Below are 20,949 nucleotides of genomic sequence, written 5' to 3'. Positions count from 1 at the left end.
CGCCAACGCCAAGACTCACAGGTTCTTTTCCAGGTTCCTAACGGAAGGGGCCGAAGGAATGGATGCCCTCAGCTGCCCCTGGCCACCAGGTCTCCTCTATGCATTCCCTCCGACTCCTCTGCTTACCAAGCTCCTGGCCAGGATACGCAGGTCCAACTCACAAGTGATCCTGGTAGCTCCAGCGTGGCCGCGGCGACCCTGGTTCTCGGAGATCCTGTCCATGGCGTCTCAGAGCTTCGCCCTTCCGCTCAGGCCAGACCTCCTCACGCAAGGCCAGATCCATCATCCGGACCCAGCCTGGCTGCGGCTTCACGCTTGGAAATTGAACGCCACATGCTGAGCAGCTATGGCTACTCCCCAGAGGTGGTGGACTCCATTCTTGCATCGAGGCGCCAATCTACAAATAGGATCTATGAATACACCTTCAGGACGTTCAGGAGGTGGTGCAAGCGCAAGAACAAAGACTTCATCAATGTTTCTGTTCCAACGCTGTTACAGTTCCTGCACGAGGGGTTCCTCCAAGGTCTGCGGCCCAACACCATCAAGAGACAACTGCCAGCCATCACTTCCATACTGCCCCATGAGGTAGCAGCCAGGATATCCCAACACCCTCATGTCCGCAGGTTGCTGAAAGGGGTCGCCAACAAAGCGCCCCCGACCAAACATAGGTTCCCGTCATGGGACCTCCATCAAGTCCTAAAGGCCTTGACCGTCTCTCCTTTCGAGCCGCTGAGGGAAGTGTCCCTCAAGTTCCTCACCTTCAAGACGCTCATGCTGACGGCGCTAGCTTCGGCGAGGCGTGTGTCTGAGATCGGCGCCCTCTCCGTCCGCAAGGAACTACTAATCATCAGGCCAGACTCCGTTCTTCTGAGACCGGATCCAACTTTCATCCCCAAAGTCAACTCCGTCTTCCACACCACTCAGGACATCGTCCTCCCGTCCTTCTGCCCTCGTCCAACTACTGACTTGGAGAAATGTTGGCATACTCTGGATGTCCGCAGGGCCATAAAAGTTTACCTCAAGAGAACGGCCACATTTAGAAAGTCTGAGGCGCTATTCGTCTCCTTTCGCCCTGGCTCAAAGGGCAAGAAAGTATCAGTCTCTACCTTGTCAAGGTGGATCAAGCAGTGCATAGTCCAGTGCTACAAGTCACTCAAACTACAGCCGCCGGGAGACATCACCGCTCATTCGACAAGGAGTGCAGCTACTTCAGCGGCCCTGTCCACCAACGCCCCGCTGGCCGAGATTTGCAGAGCAGCCACGTGGAAGTCTCCGTCTTCCTTTACCAGACATTATAAGCTCGATCTCTTCCAATCGGCACAGGCGGCCTTTGGCCGGAGGGTTTTGCAACAAATAGTGTCAGATCCGCCCTCCGCGCCAGCCAGCCCTCCCTAGTATCCGATCTGCTTTTATAAATCCCAAATTCAGGATGCTCGGCCCCTTCTCTGCTGCTAAATGGAACGTTGGACTTACCTGAAAGACGTCCCTTTACAGCAGAGAAGGCCCGAGCATCCTCCCCACCCATTTTTGCCTACTGGCGCGGGTGGGCGGGATACAAGTTTCTCTAGATCTCATTAACTCTAGGGTGTGCTCGGCTTTAAACCGACTGGGGTTCCTGGGTAGCTCCGCCCGCAAGGGCGGGGGGCCAGAGCCCCGGTCATGCCTTTGTCTCTTTGTTTCCTACCTGCCTACCAGGAGCCAAGTGGGCGGAGCCACCCAAATTCAGGATGCTCGGGCCTTCTCTGCTGTAAAGGGACGTCTTTCAGGTAAGTCCAACGTTCCAATTTGTTTTATGAAAGTTAGAGAATTGCAGGGTCTTATGTTGTAAAATGATTAAGAATTGGAAAACAGGTCTGTCAAGTCCTATAGAATTCCATATAGTGCTAATGCTCTCCCTTGTGAGCTGAAAATGCAAAATATAATTTTGCCATTAATCTGAAATACTTTCCTCATTCCTTTAATTCCCGTCCATTGGTATCTGGGTGGGAGGGTACAATTTGTCTCCAAATGAGCCAAATGACTCGTTTGTGTGTTAAAGCTGCATTATAATTTCACTGGCTCTCTCCAAGGTTAGTATTATTATTCTATAATACCCTTCTTCGTTGGTCTTCTGGGATGAATCTGCCTCACATGCTTGGGCTTTACTGACTAAAAATGCTACTGCAGAATGATATACTGCATTTATATATTCCAAAAGCCACATTTTCTCTGGAATAAAAATACTTTATAAGAGTACATTTACACACTTTTAACAAGTAGCAACACTGCCAAATCTATCTTTTAATGGTTTCAAAGGCTTAGAATAAATATACTGTATACCATTAAATACGAACAATACAAATACTACTTCAGTTTCTCAAGTAATCCCTAGACTTATTTTTCTTTATTATTAAAGTTTCAGAAACATAAACGGCATCAAGCTGCCATTGGTACAGAAAAACATAGGTTTTTCATATTGTTTATTTTCTTTTCTGGAAAATAATTTAAATCTATAATTTACTGGGAGGTTCTTGAGGAGGACTGTGATCAAGTCAGTTAAAATGTGCTCAACATCTTTATTTTATTGGTGATTCCAATATATTTTTATTTAAGCAGAACCATATATATACTGTATATTAACTTTTCCAGGCAGCCTTTCCTCAGCACAGAAAGGCCAGATGTATGGGAATTGTAAAAAATCAGGATATGCATAAAAACTGTTCAAGTGCATAAAGCAGCCCCATCTGGAAGACATCTAACAGAAATGAAGTTGTACAAAACCATTCCATTGATAATAAAGCTAATTTTTATGGGTCTGACAAGTATGTAATTATGTTCAGTGGTGCTTTTCAGATTTTATCACAGTCAATAAACCGCAGTGGTAATTTCATTCCCATTTGACATATTTACATGGAAACATTTGATTGGAGGAATTAGTAACCCTGAAAGCCTTGATAGATATGTTTTAATGATCTGTGACCTCCGCAGTCCCTCATCTGTTTATTGTTGCAACAGGCGAGAAGTCATTCCTATGTGACCTTTGTGGCTTTGCTGGCGGGACACGTCATGCCCTCACCAAGCATCGAAGGCAGCACACAGGTCAGTTAAGCTGTTTTTTACCCTTTGGTATTTTCTCTACAGCAAAGGGCTGTCATGAAGGCTGGGAAGCAAGAGAAATTGTATAGCACAGTGCAGTCCAGAGAGTATATCTGTTTGCTGTTTGTTTGGGGGGAGGGAGTTGCCTTTAAAAATCAGTATGTCTGGGATTTGTCTCAGATGCTTTTACTTTTGAACCTAACTGTACTGTTTTTCCCTTAAGAATAAACACTGAATGGCAGGTGTCTCTCTGCAAATTAATAAGTATTTGAGGTTTATTTTCAAGGCCTAGCCAAACTACATATTGTGTTAAGATACTACACGAATCTGTATAGGAAATAGCAAAGTGCACATTAAAGGGCTAATAAGTACAAAATCCTTTTAAAATGAGATATTATTTTAAGGCATGTTTTTTGCAAACTTGATATTATTTGCCTTTAATCCATGCCAACCCATGCTTTTCTACTCAAAAGCAAGATCGAGTGAAGTATTTGACAGTTCTTTCCAGGTAAATGCGTATTGGATTGCAAACTAAATTTGGTGTTTGGAAATAAAAATGGAAATATATTAAACATTTGTGGCTATATTTTACCTGAATTTTAGATTTTATTGCAATTTTAATGGTATGTCCATTATGTCTTTCTGAAAAAGGTCAGGGTTGTTGCCAATGGCCATTAAACACAGCTGTCTGTCTTTCACATTGCACCCATTACTGCTTCATGATCCTGGACCTTGTTAAGCAACTTTTATTTTAAAAAAATAACTTAAAAAAATACCAGTGCCATGCTTCTCTTAGGAACTGTGTTCAACTAAAATGAATGATTAGGCAACCATGCATTTTAGTAGATTTTCAAAGATTGTGAAAGGGAACTAACAATTAAGAAACTGCTGCCATAAATATGTATAGTCAAAACCTGTTTTCATTTTATAAGTATACAGTTTGTGAAACTACATTTGGAATTTATAGAGTAAAATTCTACAAAGAAATTAAACTAAAACTATGCTGTGAACATTGGGCCAAGCATACACTGATGTTAAATCTAACTGTAATAACCATAAGAAACTAAGGACCTTATCACATAGAGACACTTACTGTGGGTAAAACGTTCCTGAACTGTTTCAGAAGCACGAAGATGTGATTGTCCATCATGCTTCTCAAACGTCATTGAGGCATCCAGCTTTTCTTCTGTTGTCAAAGCATTTGCGGAGAAGCAGGTTTTTTTAATAATGGGATATTCCGTTATTTAAAAAATGGCTTATCCGTGAACGTTTTAACGATGGAAGAAAAGCGGGATGCCTCAATGACATTTGAGAAGTGCGACGGACAATCACATTTTTGCGCTTCGGAAACAGTTCAGGAATGTTTTACCCACAGTAAGGCTCCGTGTGATAAGGTCCTATCACATGGTATAGTAGAAAATGTATAGTGTGTGGTCATAGTCTGTCAATGTAAAATGAGCAAATGTTGAACTTAGCTCTGGGTGTGCTAAGCTCAATATGTCGACTACAATGATCCCTACATTCTGCTAGGTGAAGTGTCAAGATCTGTATGTACAGCGCGCCCGCATTTTACACGGGCATGCCATACGCAGCTTTCAGCATACACTGAAAGACGCACCAGAAAAACCCATCACATGCCCTGGAAGAAGTAATCACTGTGCTGCCATGTGCCATGGGCACAAGCCCTATTACTTCTAATAGGGCTCCAGCACACATGGAATTCCCCTTATGCGGAGGGATATGGAATGGATCCCCGCATTAGGGGAGAGTGCACTGTAAATATTGCATTCTCTGTGCTTGATAAGACACATATCCCTTGTAGCGAGTCCTTAGGCTACCTCTGCCAAGGAAGAAAGTGTAGACGTTTTTTTACATTGAAGCAGGATGAAGCAACATATGAAACTCTTACCAGTCCTAGTCACTATAGGCAGTGGTGAACTTGAAAACTTCTGAAATACCACATGTTTACCATTTCTTTATTTAGGCCTGAAGAAAGTACATTTCCCATCATCATTACCACTATCTAGAGCAGTGGTTCTCAATCTTCCTAATGCTGCGACCCTTCAATACAGTTCTTCATGTTGTCGTGACCCCCAACCATAAAATTATTTTCATTGCCACATGCAAATATGTGTTTTCTGATGGTCTTAGGCGACCCCGTGAAACAGTCTTTCGACCCCCAAGGGGTAGGTTGGGAACCACTGATCTAGAGTCTTTGTAAGCCACCACCACTTTTCTAAGACAAATTTGTTAATTATTTTGTATTAATTTTCACTGATTGTCAGCCACTGTGATGTCAGACAGAAAGGTGGAAATATGCTAAATGAGCAATTAAATGAATAATCATATTCTCTACAGTAAAAAAAAGCACCCCTCTTGGTTGACTTTGTTTAGCTTGATTCTAGCTTGCTGTGCCTGTTGGCAAGCAGCAGGGCAGCACTAGAAAGGCATGAAAAAGTTCAGGCCTTTTTGTGTTGCAGATTAATTTCTAGGCAGGAAGAATAGCACTTACTGTAAGAGGAACCCTGTATTGCAGCAGTACTCCCAGACTAAGAGCTGAGTGCAAGAGAAGTTTGGGGTTTTTGACAGCTCAGTCTGGACTATTGTTTGTTATGGTTCTCTTCAGGGATGGAGGTAAAGATGACTTCCAGGAGAGAAGGTGGGAGAATTGATGCCTTCTTTCTCTACCCTAAAAACTAAGGCCTTTCCCTGCTTTGCAAAGAGCATTCCTGATTCTTCAGCAGTGCTGTGCTCACCATCCCTCATCCCTTATTACTCTTGGGCCCACTTCTATATGAATAGGGTTTCCTGCATTCAAACAAGATTTTGGATTAAATAGGATTCCTTTGTTGGAAATGCTGTTGTCATAGTTTATTTTCAAATCATTTCTTATTTACGACAAGCCTAAGCTGAACCTATCACAGGGTTTTCTGGGGCTGAGAGTCTATGACTGACCCAATGTCACCAAGTGGATTTTCATGGTGAAGCATGAAATTGAACCCTGATCTCCAGAGTTGTAGTACAACCTCAAACCACTACCCTATTCTGGATTGCTACTGGAAATGCTACACTCATAGATTTCTATGCTGGAAATCCTACACACAAAAAAGCTACATTACTCCTTCCATACTGAGCTGATCATACATGAGCTGAGCATGCTGCTCAAGCCTTTGATCATCTAATACAATTTATGCCTAGAGTACATAAAAATGAATTGTGAAACAGGGCTACTTTATGCTTTGAGATGTTATGAAACTTCTTCCAATCTGTCATAGCTATCACATACCTGTCATACATAATGTGATAATGGTACACTGCTGTTATCCTTTCTTCATTATGTAAAATAACCCTGCAAAGTGCCCTTGTTTTATTTTAGGAGAAGCAATGGTTGAGGCAGGGATCTGAGCTTCCCCGTCATGAGTAACCTTGGACCAGATCATCAACATTTGTATGAATAGGATTAGGACATATATGTAAAATATTATGTAAAGAGTTGTTTTCTCTGGCTGGTTGTTGGTTCCAAATGTGCCTATGCTGAACCCAGAGAAGCCAAGGCATATTTTGCTACCTTTTCAGATTACACCAAATTAGGAGGGGTTGCTAATACCCCAGAGGACAGTCTCAGGATTTAAAATGACCTTAACAGATTGAAGAACTGGGCTCAAATGAACAGAATGAATTTCAGCAGAAATTTAAGGTACTATATCTAGGCAGGAAAAATGAGATGCAGAAATATAGGACAGAGGTCAACTGGACTGAAGGCATACAAGAAAAATGACCTAGTGATCTTAGTAGAGTACAAGTTAAACATGGGTCATCAGTGTGGTGCAGCAGCCAGAAAGAAATTATATACTGTATCAATATAGCAATAGCAATAGCAAGTACATTTCTATACCACTTATCAGTGCACTTAAGCACTCCCTAAGCAGTTTACAAAGTGTAAACTAATTGCCCTCAACAAACTGGGTACTCATTTTAGCGACTCAGCAAGGCTGAGTCAACTCTGAGCTCCTGGCTGGTATTGAATTCACAATTTTTGGTTTGTGAATGAGTGGCTGTGGTACAGACATTTAACCACTGTGCCACCAGGACACTATAGGAATATAGTGTCCAGATCATATTTTGCCCATTTCTGGGCACCACAGTTGAAAAAAGATATTGACAAGCTGGAAAATGTCCAGAAGATGGTGACCAAACAAAGTTCTGTTTGAAACCATTTAGGGATCTGATAAATTTAGTTTAGGAAATTATCACATGAGGGGTGTCCTGTCCCTCTCTCATCATTGTCCCACCCTTCGTGCTCGATTGCAGGAAGGACTTTCACATGTTGTTTGTGCGTATCTTGTCTGGGAAGAGAGAATGACAGCAATGGCACCAAAAGTTGTCACATGAAGTCATGCCAATCTTGTCAATAACCCATCATTAACCTGTCATTAAAGCGACATTGGCCAGCATTTTGTATTAGCGGAATTTCCCATTATCACAATGCCACTTTAATGACAGGATCGGCACTGCTGGTATGAAAGCCTCCACACCAGCTGTCATTCGCGGATGGGATAAAGATGGGGGAGTGATCCCTTCCCTATCCTGTCCCCGTGTGATAATCTCCTTAGAGAAGACATGATTTCATGGTGACATGAAAGCCATTTTTCAAAACCTGAAGGGATGACATGCAGAAGATGGAAAGAGCTTGCTTTCTGCAGTTCCAGAGACTAGAGCACAATCCAATGGCTTCAAATTACAAGATGAAAGATTTCCCGTAAACATTAGGAAGAATTTCTTTATTGTATGAGCTGGTCAACAATGGGATAGCTTTGTAGGGTGGTGAACCCTCATTCTTTGGACATATTTAAACAGATTGGACGGACATCTTTCAGGGATATTTTAATTGTGTATTACTGCATAGCAAGGGTTTGGTCCTTCTGATCCCTTCCAGCTTTATGGTTTTATGCAAATTTCCTTTATATACCCCTCTGTTAATTGTCACTGGTTTTTTTAGCTGTTTGTCCACAAGGAACATATTTTCCCAAGATAGAGGAAAGGGGGAAAAATTGGATTGACCCAAGTCACTTGGAGTGTTACTCGTTACTCTACCCAAATTGAAAGAAGTCAAAGGCTGAGAGAAGTTTAAAGAGCAGTAGGTACTCCCTTCTGCCCCCTGGTGAAAAATTGCCCACAAAAGGAAGGTATAGTGGTGCCTATGACAAGTACTAGTTCCTCATACCTTGCTCAAATGTAGGGGGCAGGGAGAAATCCTACAATACATAAATCATTTGTTCATATTAAAGCCTAATAAATATGCATGTTTGAGCCAGACCTCATTCATACCATGTTTCAGATGCTAAGAGTGTAAAACCATTTTTCTGCATAACATTCTCTATGGTGCAGGAAATTGGAACTGGAATGCCATGGCTAATTTGCATAGCTTGCCAATACATAATCAGCATAATTTGAATAAAATTTGCATGAACCTCTGTTGTGATGCTTTTTCTTCAATCTCCATTGTGAAATTGGAAGTGGCAGTTCTTAGGAGGTTTTCTAGATGATCATTGGCTGACTGAGATAAATGCTTCTACTTGGGCTTCAGCTATGAAATGTTAAAAATGTATGTACTGGCAGATAAAGGTCAGTTTCTTGGCAGGCTGTGAAATGTGATAAAGTTTTTCAGTTAGCTGGGGTGACAAAAAGCCATTGTATTATTAACCTAAGTTGTTCAAATTATGGGAAAGCCCTTTCAAACCACGAGATATAGAAATCATAATATTTGAAAGCATAATGAATGTAAGTATGTTTTACATTTACCTTCTTGTTTCTGAGCATGAAATCATGCATCCCTTCCCCAATATTTTCAGTCTTTTTCAGTATCTCTGAAAGCAGATTTCATTGCTATTTTAAAACATCCATTTCCAGTTTGTCCATGTTCTAGAACGTATTGGGAACTTTTTCAATAGTGTTAGTATTTCAGATAAGGAGCCAGCAGGGGGTAGTGGTTTGAACATTGGACTAGGACTCTGGAAACCAGAGTTCAAATCCCCACTCAACCATGGAAACCCACTGGGTAACCTTGGATAAGTCACACTCCCTCAGAAAACCCAACGATAAGTTCACCTTAAAGATGCCATAAGTTGGAAACTACTTGGAGGCACACAACAACAGCAAAAGCACTTCCAACGTAGGCAATAATGTAACAAATATTTTGCCATTTTATGCCTCTTCTCCTCTTAAGAAATGTTTCATTAAAGATAAGTTTTCAGCATGAATATGATTTCTGTCTAGAAAGTGGTTTCTGTACCACATGTCCCATCATTTGCTATGGACATGCATGTGTCAGTTGCACTGTATGCAGCCTGTGGACAGACCTATTGCCAGTTTGACCCACTCTTTGGTCCAGAGAGCAAAGTAGACAAGTACAGTATTCATTTATTTTGAAAGATTCTTGCCTCAGTGCAACAGGATGAAGTTAGATGACCTTCTTAGTTCAGTAATGTAAGGCAAAGGTATTTTCACAATAAGTTTTTATGGAAAGATGTCCCTGAACACACCTTCTATCTATAACTTTCAGAGCCTTACCTGGGTTATTACCTGTATTTATTGTTGATTTGGTGTACTGTTCATTTCATGTTTTGTTTTAGAATGTATTAATAAAATTTTAATTAAAAAAAACCTACAGGAAGCACCAGTGACGTAGATTCAAGTCGATTGACTCAGACTCAATTTAGACTCAAGTCACTTCAGTGATTTGATTTGGGCCCAACTCAGCAATAAATGAGTCAACTTGGACTTGGCTCAACTAATTAATTTTTTTTAAAAAACAACAGCAACCATATATTATTCATATACATTCACAATTACAACTTTTTTGTGTTAATGAGCTAAATTTGGGGAAGCAAATTTTCTTAATTCTTTTGTTAAAGAATCTGAGGGATATTGGGCTATTTCATTTCTTATCTGCTACTGCTGCTGCTTCTATTCATTGTTGTCATCAGATAGCATTTTCTATAATATTAAATCTATCATCACAACAAAGGATAACACTTATTTATCCTTTTCAGTGTTGTTCTCCATTTTACAAATGACCTGATGCTGAGAAACCTGTTATCCATTTTATAAATGTCCTGTTGCCATGGCCACACTGTAGGTCCTTATGACAGTTGGGAATTTAATCCATTTTTCTCTCATTCAAATCCCATCCTTTCTTTCCCCCTAATTCATTTACTTACAAAGTCTTAGTTTAGAATAAATATGAAAATAATTGTGGACTCTAAGTTTGGAAATCTTACAATACTTTCTGTTAAAACAGCTCATTTTAGGGAGTAAGTTGTAGCCACTGCTGCCATTTCAGGTTGGCATTTGTGCCACCCTAGTGGAACTTCCCCTGCTCTGAATACAGGAATTTACAGGTTATAGATCATGGAGCCTGCATCGAGCCAGCCTAAGTTTATGTTTTATGTCAGGACTGGAGGCTCGTTATTACTTTGCTATTAACTTTATACTATATAGGACAGTATCTCAAAGACAGAGGGATCTATCTTTCTGGCATTTATCCGCCTCTATGGCACAAACAATCAGAGATGATTCTTTCACAGAAAAATTACCTAGGTCTACTATTTTCTTTGCAAGGACCAGCACAGTACACCTTCCATTGTGTTCAGTGTATTTAGGCAGATGCCACAACATTTTTGTCTGGGTGTGTAGCTTTATAGCAGTGCCATGACATATGCCTCCTCCTCCTCCTCCTCCTCCTTGTTTTCCTCTTTTATTTTTTTCTTCCCTGTGTCTGGCTTCCACATAACCTTTTTGACATAGCCTTCCTTGCACAGAGTGCCCAAGCAAATTATAGATAGGTTTGAAGGGGATAGGTATCAAAAGTGGTCTAAATGGCTTAAATAATTCCCTGTTGCAATACAAACTGTCTAGGGAGTTGACACAAAACATCTCTTGATCCAAGATTTACTTTTATCACCTGTCATGGACCCTTGATTCAAGGGCAGGAGAGCCGGTCCTCAAATGCAGTTTAGGAATCTTGGTCAGCTTAATAAGCCTCCTCACTCCCTGTAGCATCTAGGCATCAGGTGAATTGATATCCACCAGAATGCTTTTCTTGTCTGACAGGTCCTTGACAGTGGGGGAGGACTGACATCAGGACTCTTTGCTACATACCCCTATGACTCTGCTGTTTTTCTTGCCTTTTGTTATTTGCTCACCTACTATGTGCCACTTGTAGGTGTTTTGAAAAGTGGACTTTGAATGTCACAAAATTTGAGGTTTTTAAAAACTGTTTTGATATCTAGAGGCACTGTATGTATTCTTCTGATCGACTTAGAGCACATTCTGGTTTGGTAATGGATTTTCCACATAAAGCCTCCGTGGAGCAAAAACTCCATTCTAAGTGGTCATTTATTGCTGCTGCTAACAGTAGAAGAAGGAAATGAATGAATTAAGTAAATGATCCATTCAAGCTGAGTTGACATTGTGCAAGAAGTAATTTAAGTTTGTGTACAAGATACATCCATATGAGAGAAGCAGTCAAAATATGTAGGAGCTAGTGGCCAGTGAAAACACACAGCTACACCAAAATGTTTGAGAGCTAATGGGTAAATTATTTATTAAATAAGATTGATAACACACTTTCATCTCAAAAATGTCTACTTTTAGAAAGTGAAAGAATAGGTGACTTCAGATGAGCTGCTCCTCACTTCACTGGCCACATATGAATAAGCCTTGTGCCCCTATGTGTAGCTGCTTCTCTCCTTCCTTCACATGAAACAAGACAAACCAGTTCACTATAGATTCCTTTAACTCAGGACTGGTTAATGATTTCCAAAAAAAAAGCATGACTATGAAACCATGATTTAAAGCTGGCTGGATACTTTGGCTTATTTGAAGGCCGTTATAACATTCCAGTCGGAACATAATAAAAAACACTTGTTAATTGAAAGATTCTTGCTTGATTATTGGCCTTAATGGAAGAAGAGAGCATTATTTCCCCTTAACTATGGCTAAGCCATTAGGCCATCTGCTCATTCTTTCCTTTCTTCAGTCTCTTTTCTCAGGATGTTCATGCTCCACCCCACTTTTGAATTTAACCATGTTTAGGAGTTGTTTTAGAAGCAAGATTAATGCTAACCATGGAGAGCACAGGCATAATGTTCTTCTTATCTTAATCATAGTTAATGAGGGTCAGATATCAAGACTTTTGCCACTCAACCTATTCCTTTTCATGCACAAATTCCTTCCTGCTACTATTACTACTGTTTATGTACTTTTCCCCTTCCTATATGGAAAGAATCACTACCTTTGTACTGTAGGGAAATAGCAGGGATGGGGAGGAAGAAGTATGTGTAAAAGAAAAGGGAGATTGACCTATGTGATTAACATAGGTGGGAATCCTGTGAGAGTATGTATGACCTTCATGGAAGTATGTGGCGCCCTGACGAATATGAAAAGACAAGCTTCATCTATGTGGCAGTCCTGAGGCAGCTACTACAAACCTACAGAAATAACCAAGCAGTATGTGCCTTTGTTCAAATAATCTCATGAATTTTTGAAGACAGTGGCTTATATGACCTACACAGATCCTGTTTGTATGATCAGTTCCATTTGCTCATTTCAGTCTTGCACATCTAGGCATTTATAGGTCAACGTAATAAAGAGAGAAAATTTAATAATATATGTGTTTTTATCCAGATGAGTGGCTCACTTTGCGTTTCTATTTCTCATGTGAACTGCACTTTGACTTTTAATGTGCAGTTACATTACTCGGCACTGAATTTAATGTATAATATAGCCTCTTTCTTTCACCTTCCCCCAACCCAGAGCCAAAAAGAAAAATACTCCATATAAAGTATAACTAACCCAGTATGCTTTCTGCGTTTTCATTAAATGCTTATTAAGAGAGAATGTGATGTTTGAAGATTGCTATTAACTTCCAACAATGCTAGTGTTTGTAGGAATATTCAGAATTTAATTACATGAGTTTTTCAATGATAAATTATTACTGGACGCAAGATAACTAACCTATTTTCTCTGAATTCTGACCAAAGGACTGGCAACATGATCACACTGTTCCAGTGAGTTTCTCTTTTCTCTTTGTGTGCGTGCGAAAAAACAGTTTTTTCAATGCAAACACCAGCACCACAACTCAGTGGCTATGTTCACATGTAACTTCTTTTCATGTACATCAGTTGTTATATGTGATCAGAATTACCACTACTGTTAATGGGAATAAGGATACTATCTTGGGTGGAAATCATGCATCAGAGGTCTGCTTATGTTGTGGATTTGGGTTATAATTTTGGTCCATTAGCTTACTTCAGAGATCAAACGTATTGAACACACGATAGATACATTTTTTTACATTATTGTGATTTATTTTAAATTCACTCTGCGTTTTAAAAGAAACATAATCCCAAAGTAGCTTAAACTGGACATAAAAATAATTGCAATATAAAATTCAGTGTGCCACAAAATTAAAAGGTTTAATCTGCAATAAAAAGCTGTAATATTAGGAAAATAGGTAGGGAAATACTTGAATCTGAAAAACAAAGTTAGTATTGTTTACAGGCAGTCTACAGTACAGCCTACAATGGGCAGGAAAGGTGACATTACTCACAGAATAGCCAGCACCATAGTTAGACTATACTTAATTGAATATTAACTGAAATATGAAGAAGACAGATATGGCAGCAGGTATTCAGGTCCCATTTTCTTTTGTGCTTTAAGTATAAGAGTAGCACCTTTGGTTCTTCCTCAAGATGCATAGGAAATCACCAATGAATACTGTGTGCTGTATGAAGGAACTGTTGATGAAGCCATCTCTGAGGATTTCTTGCCTAAGAAAATCCTATGGAATTCATGGGGTCATCTAAGAAGATTTTCATACCAGGGCTTACTGTGGGGTAAGCGCTGGTAAAACGGCAGTAAAACGTTTAGGAAGCATGTGTGTCTGAAAGCCTGATGCACTTCCTGAATTGTCCCCTCGCCTCCAGCGTCCCTGAATCGTTTGGGGAGCAGCCATTTCCTATTAACGGAAACTTTGCATTTTACTGGTGTTTTACCAGCACTTACCCCACTGTTAGCGCTGGTATGAAAATCTTTTAAGCGAACAGGTAACTAGAAGGCACACATACACATATATACATAAATCATAAAGGACTGCACTCTATATGGGCAAAGCCCAGTTAAAGATCTTTAAATGGCATTCTAAACCAGTTAAATGTTGTAAATTATTCATGTTCTATGTATATGATCTTCATTCCAAGGAGAGCCAGTATTTTGTTCTCCATTTCAAACAACAAAAGATCTGTTTCTCTGATTTAAGAATTGATGTGAAACTTTCCAAAATAGAGTTTTTAGTGGCACAAAGGTCTGCCAGGGGAAAGAGGAGGAGTATCCTGTTGCATCACATGCAGAAGACAGTTGATGAAACAATTACTTAATTGCAATATGCTATGTTTAAAGGAGAGAAAAATGCATGGGAAGAATTGGTCATATGAATATAAAGGTGACCTTCCGGATTAGGCCGAGGACTCATCTAGTGAAGCATCCTGTTTCCAAAAGCCAGCTGTTTCTGCAAAAGCTACAACAACCTGAGAAGATTACATCTCTTCTGCTCTCTCCCATCCTCTCAGCATGCATCTTTTACAGCTACACACACACACAATTATAGTATGCTATATGATATTTCCTAATGTAGATTGCTTTGGGAACTTACACTATTGTCTTCTCTTCCCCCATTAAACACATCTCAGAGGAAGCATGAAAGTGAAATTTCAAAGTGACACAAGTTATTTTTACTATTACTTTCACATAGTGTCTTCAGCACAGATTATCAAACAGAAGCTATGTGCAAATTATTTGTAAAAGTGCAAATTGGGTTGTTTAATATATGCATAAACTTGGCAAATCTTCTTTCTTGTAGCAGGAAGTGTATTTCATGCAGCTGTTAAAGAGCAATTCAAGATCCAGAGGAATATGTGAATTGTTTTGAGCCAAATAGCTCTCAGTCTTATTTCTGTTTTTTCTGGTTGACCTGTGTCTTTATTACCATCACAAGGTGTCTTTCAAGTCACATAGTCCTAGATACTAATACTGTATTCATTTATGTTATAGGCACTGTTGAATATGTTCAGATTGAAATTCAAGCCAGCTACCCAAATTATATTGACTTGAGACTTGAAAGTTTTTACGACATTTCCAGATGCAGGGTGTAGAGATAGAGATAGAGATAGAGATAGATAGATGGATGGATAGATGGATGTGTATCAGAGAAGGCTGTCATGTGGGGGTATCTTCTCCACAAGATATCTTTGAATATACTCCAAACTACTACTACGAAAATGATTAACCATCCATTATGAAGCCTCGCCCTCCCTCCAGTCCATCTCCCTTGGTCCAGGCCTTGGAGGTAGAGAGGAACTGCTGGACCTCTTACCCTTTCCCTCCACCACCCCCTTCTCCTTCTGTGTCTTGTCTTTTTAGATTGTAAGCCCGAAGGCAGGGAATCGTCTAACTAAAAGATTGTATGTACAGCGCTGTGTAAATTTACAGTGCTTCATAAATAAAGGTTAATAATAATAATAATAATAATAATAATAATAATAATAATAATAATAATACACAGATTGACCGCCACCCTGTGGTGGGCTTCATCACTGCTTTTAAAAATGCTATTTGCTCCCACTCTATGGAACAGTACTGAGACAAACTACATTGAAGGGGGTAATCCAGGTTGTAACTGAGAATACACAAACATTGCAGCACATGGATTAGTCACCACATGGAGTTAGTGATCTAAGTCAAGTTCTCAAAAGATTTAAGTAGCAAGCAAAGTAAATATTGTATATACCTTAGAAAGACAGAAGGTTTCATATATTTTCTTTTAGAATTGCCATTTGTTTTCTTCTGTTGTATTGTAGGTTAATAACTAGGAAGCCTAACCTTCATCTTTCTGACTGTAAAAATGAATACTTTTCTCTGTCTTTCAGGAGAGAAGCCATTCAAATGTGATGAATGTAACTTTGCTTCCACCACCCAATCCCATCTGACACGGCACAAACGTGTCCATACTGGAGAAAAACCATACAGATGTCCTTGGTGTGACTACAGGTAATGGGATTGGTAGTGATAAAGAATTAGCAGAAGGTCTTTGGTAACTCAATGAGAACCATTCAAATTTGCTAGTAAGAGATATTGGCGTAAAAATCATCACATCAGCACAGAATGAAACAAAGGAGAGGGACCACCTTATTTGTCAAATGGCAGAGGGGAGAGAAAACCCTTGGTTTGAAGTTTTTTTGATGTGAAACACTGAAGTGTTAATGCTGTTTATTTCACAAATGCTCTGCTGTCTGCGAGAATCCTCTGTAGTAGGACTCCTGATCTGCATTGCATTTTCAGATGAGCTCCAGTTTTGAAAAATGTTCTTGGCTGAATTGCAGCCATGACACTAAAGAGAAAAATCCCCCAAAGAATTACATTGCCTCATTGTCCATTAAGTATTTTAAATTTAAGCACCTGCCTGTCACTTCACCAATGCTGATCTTGGTTTATTTGCTGCAAGTTTTTCCCCCCAATGATTGCATGAAAAATATTCTACATAGTTCATAGCTAGAAATGGATATCTTTTTTCTTAATTAGGGAAGGGGAGGGAGTAGCTATGGGTTGGCTACCTTTCAAATGAGATACCGAAACACAGCTTGTCTTTTATGGATGTTAGAAGGGACTTTTTAAATGAGAGGAAATGTTAATCCAAGTGTGTTGTTACTAATTTCATATTGATGTTTATTCATTTGTGTTGCTTCAAATTGGCTCAACAATGTTTTTTGGCAAAGTAAACCTGGATGGCGGTAGACAGAAGGATGATAACATAGAAGTGTTCCATCACAAAAGCTCGATCTTGTCTTTATACCATGTTGAGTTTGATAATAACTGGGGTTATTTGTTAACATTACCATGTATTCGTCCTCTAGCCCCTGTAAAATAACAAATACTCCGGGTATCTGATGGTAATTGCAAACCCAAATTCGTCTTTAGTGGAATCAGAGTCAATTCTTCAGGGTATGTTTTGTATGCCACAGTGACATTCTGCCATTGTAAGACACAACACTGTAAGACATAAAGTTGTTTATTTTAAGTTACCAGTATCCCAGTATTAAAGCTACTAATTCTACAGCAGCCATCTGCTCATTGATTTATTTTTGTTTTTATTTTGCTTATACTTTTTTTGTCTGCCCCCTCTCACAAAAAAAGAGCAGGATAGATAGCAGAACTGAGGATTTTTAGACAATATTCCCCAGTTAATAGACAAAGCGCTTAAAACAGCCAGACCTGCATATTGCATTAATTTTATAATTCACCTTTCTAAAACAATATGTCTTGTGTGAAGGATGTCCTACAGGTCTAAGAATAAATGGCATGAATTTTTAATATAATTATGTAAACGAAAATAAAATATTTTACATTTATTATGCATAATAAACTAATTAAACAAGACTTGGTAAGGGATTATAGCCACTGATATCAAGAGCAGAAGGATTCATTGTGTGGATTCAGCAGCACCAGCATTCTGAGTAAGGGAGAGGGACTGTGCGGAGACTACTTTTCTCATTTTGGACAGCTTCCCGAGGGAGTTCATGGTTACCTTTTATTTTGTATATGTTCATACTTTGAAAATAAGGACCCATTTATAATACGTTCCAGCGTGTGCAACAAAGTAATTAGAACACAACCAGGATGTAGATGTTCTTTTCAAACTAGATAATCTTTCAGATACTTTGATATGTCAGCAATTGCAGTATTTCCTGTTGTTTCTTAGTTTAGCAGAGCTAATGCTGAGTCTGCATAATTCTTTATCAGAAGCACATAAACACACAAAATGCACTCGTGTTCACAAGGGGAACTATCATGTGATTTGGATGATGCAGAAAATAATGTGTGTTAATCTTCTCCTATTTAGTACATTGTGACAAGTTAAAGAGTACCTTATCTTGGTTAGAAAAGATTGTAAGGTTACACATACCTACCTCTTTATATAATATTAATTGCATCCAGGCAATATGTTCCACATATTGTTATGCTCAGAAGCTTTATTTGACCCTTAGCCAGAAATGTACGAGGCTGCTCCCAGAAGGGAGAAAAGGCAAATAAAATAAAATAAAAATTACTCCATGGAATTTATATGTTCTCTAACTCTCTGTTACAGTATTCAAGAGAAATCTTCCCAGTAGGTATAAGGTATTAAGATATTTTGGTGGCCTCAATGACAGATGGCTTTAGGGGGAAGGTAGGAGTGGAATACTTTTCTACTGTTATAGTTTTTAGGAATTGTATTATGATTGATCATGAGAATCCTCTATTCTGCTTCTACAGGTTGGTTTTAGGGTTAGCTGAAAGTCCTAGATAGATTGAGACTAGGTTATGGTAAGGTACTTTTACCCATTTTGCCCTGGCAAAGCTCTCAGATCTATTTCAGAAGTTCAGCTCATATGTCTGAGTGGAATCAGTTAGGTTAGTGAAAATGGAGACCTTCCTCACATCTTGTATTCTTCCAGCTGAAAAATCTGAACAGGAATAGAGAGATCCTTTTCCAGAGAAACCTATCTATAGTAGTGTAGTGTACGTTCCTGACCTACTGTTTTTGTAATCTCTTTAGCACAACTCTAAGCACAGTCAAACATGCAAGGCCATTTGTATTGGGTATTGCTTTGCTATTCTTACATACTATGTTCCTTTGTAAAACAGGAAAGAGAATTATGTGGCCTTGCAGATGTTGTTGGAGTATATCTTCCAGCAGTCGTAAGCAGCTTAGCCATGATAGTTCTAGCTCAACAACATCTACAAGGCCACATAGTTCTCACTCCTGTTGGAAAATATTCACTATCAAATATTCTTTTAACTGATAATAGCAGAACTGTGTTCAAACATAGATTTTAGATCCCAGAAAGGGTAGAATTGTTGACAAGGTATTTAACTGGGAGGGAAAGGCATGCCACTTGTGTTGCAATGTACACAATCTTTTCAGAAAAAGTCATATTAGTAGCAGTGTTCAAAGGTGCTCAGCTTTCTTTTACATGCCCTGCTCTCTTGGCCAGAGGCAAATGTCAGTATGGTGACTGCATTATAAAAGAACATGCATGCTTATTGGAAAGCTTGATTATCCCTTAAAACAGGGTGTAGTGTTTGGAGAACTGTGTTTCTTTTATGACGTTATTCTGTATGTCAAAACTATTTATTTTGTTCACAATTTAGTAGCTAGCTTGGTGTTTTAATATGTTTTATTTTAACAAAGAGACATAACAACAGAGTATTCCTTTGGAAGTAAAAGAACTTGTAATCTTAAAAAAACCAATCAAAACAAAACAATATGAGAACTACAAAATAGTATTTTCCAACAAAAATCTCCTCCTCTTTTAAATGTATTATTCTTCAGGGCTTTATTGTTTTCCAAACTGGAACTGTGTTATGGTTAACTGTCCTTAAGATGATAATTTCAGTGTCACAGAAGTGTTAAGAGGAGTTTATTTTGCCCCTTATATTTCTATTCCACTTCATTTATTATATACTTCTCTTGTTTTAATCCCATAGACACTCCACATTTATTGTACAAAGAGGATGGCTCTGATTCCCTGCTACCTGCTTTCTGAACCATTTCCTAGACACTCCATTTCTTTTTATGATTACAGAGGCTACCCTATGATGATGATCACCAGATGATACATGCAGCTTACTCTTATGCTCCTTTTTTAGATACTGCAGTGTATATGGTCTTATGCCACAATGCATGTAGTGTCATCTTCTGCTATACAAATGAAGCAGAAAACATGGTTCTTTAGTGTATTGGACTAAAAATAATAATTCCAATAATAATTCCAGTAATAATAACAACAATAGCAACAACATTCATAGTTCCAAATCCACATAATTAGTTATTTTGTAAAAAGTAATAGTTACCCATTTCACAAAAGTAATTTTAAAAAATAAAACAATGGTTTACTTTTACCTTATTGGTTCCTTTCACCTTATTGTTTCAACACTCACAACACAGAACAGGCCAGGACTTCAACTGTGTGATATTTCTCCTCCACCATTTAATGAGTTAATGCTTTCATATCTAAAAAGGTGTTGTGTTACAGTTACAATACGAAAGGTATATTTTGTTTTCTCATATTAGATTATCACTTATTAGGTTGAATTCACTATGGCTGCATCCACATTGCAGAGACAATCTGATTTGACCGCACTTTAAATGCCATGGGTCAGTGATATGGAATTCTGGGAATTGTAGTTTTTTGCAGCACCAGAACTCTACTACTGTTGGAATAAAGAATTTACAAATAATTATTCATAACTCTGCATTTATCCATTCACATCTGTAGTGCCATCGATGCACATAGTTCAGTATGGTGTCATTGTTGATGAAGAACAAAAACAATTGTACTGCAGGGGCTTTTACTACTTGGGGCTGCTGCAATCTCAACACAACACCGAAGATGGAGCAGAACTTGTATTGTAGGAGAATATGAAAAAGAGGATTAGTGTCTGCTAATTGGTGATCATTGTCTGCTGGGAAAGCCCCTGACCCTGAGTGATTTCTCATTTGCATTTGCTGAGTCCTGGTTTTGGTGTTCTTCAGGATTGATAGCCAAACTTTGGCCCCATACAGACAGGCCAAAATAAAACTGCTTCGGGTCATTTTGGAAGTACAGTGGTACCTCGGGATACGAAATACCCAGGTTACGAATTTTTCGGGATACGAATAAATCCCATAGGGATTTATTGTTTCGGGTTACGAAAGTTTTTTCGGGTTACGAAAAAACTCCGGCGCTGTTTTAAATTGAGCCGCGGCAGAGCCGCGGCTTTTTTCCCCATTAGCGC

General features: G+C 39.1%; 1 protein-coding gene across 1 annotated transcript in view; it reads left to right on the top strand.

The window, feature by feature from the left end:
* ZNF407 (zinc finger protein 407) overlaps nucleotides 1-20,949 on the top strand; it is a 413,131-nt gene that overhangs the window by 255,643 nt on the left and 136,539 nt on the right. Inside the window, 2 exon segments of the mRNA XM_042463139.1 lie at nucleotides 2,995-3,078; nucleotides 16,062-16,182. Coding sequence (XP_042319073.1) covers nucleotides 2,995-3,078; nucleotides 16,062-16,182 — 205 coding nt within the window.

This window comes from Sceloporus undulatus, chromosome 4 (assembly GCF_019175285.1).
Source record: "Sceloporus undulatus isolate JIND9_A2432 ecotype Alabama chromosome 4, SceUnd_v1.1, whole genome shotgun sequence".
Classification (NCBI taxonomy): domain Eukaryota; kingdom Metazoa; phylum Chordata; class Lepidosauria; order Squamata; family Phrynosomatidae; genus Sceloporus; species Sceloporus undulatus.
This window is presented reverse-complemented; position numbering and strand designations above follow the sequence as displayed.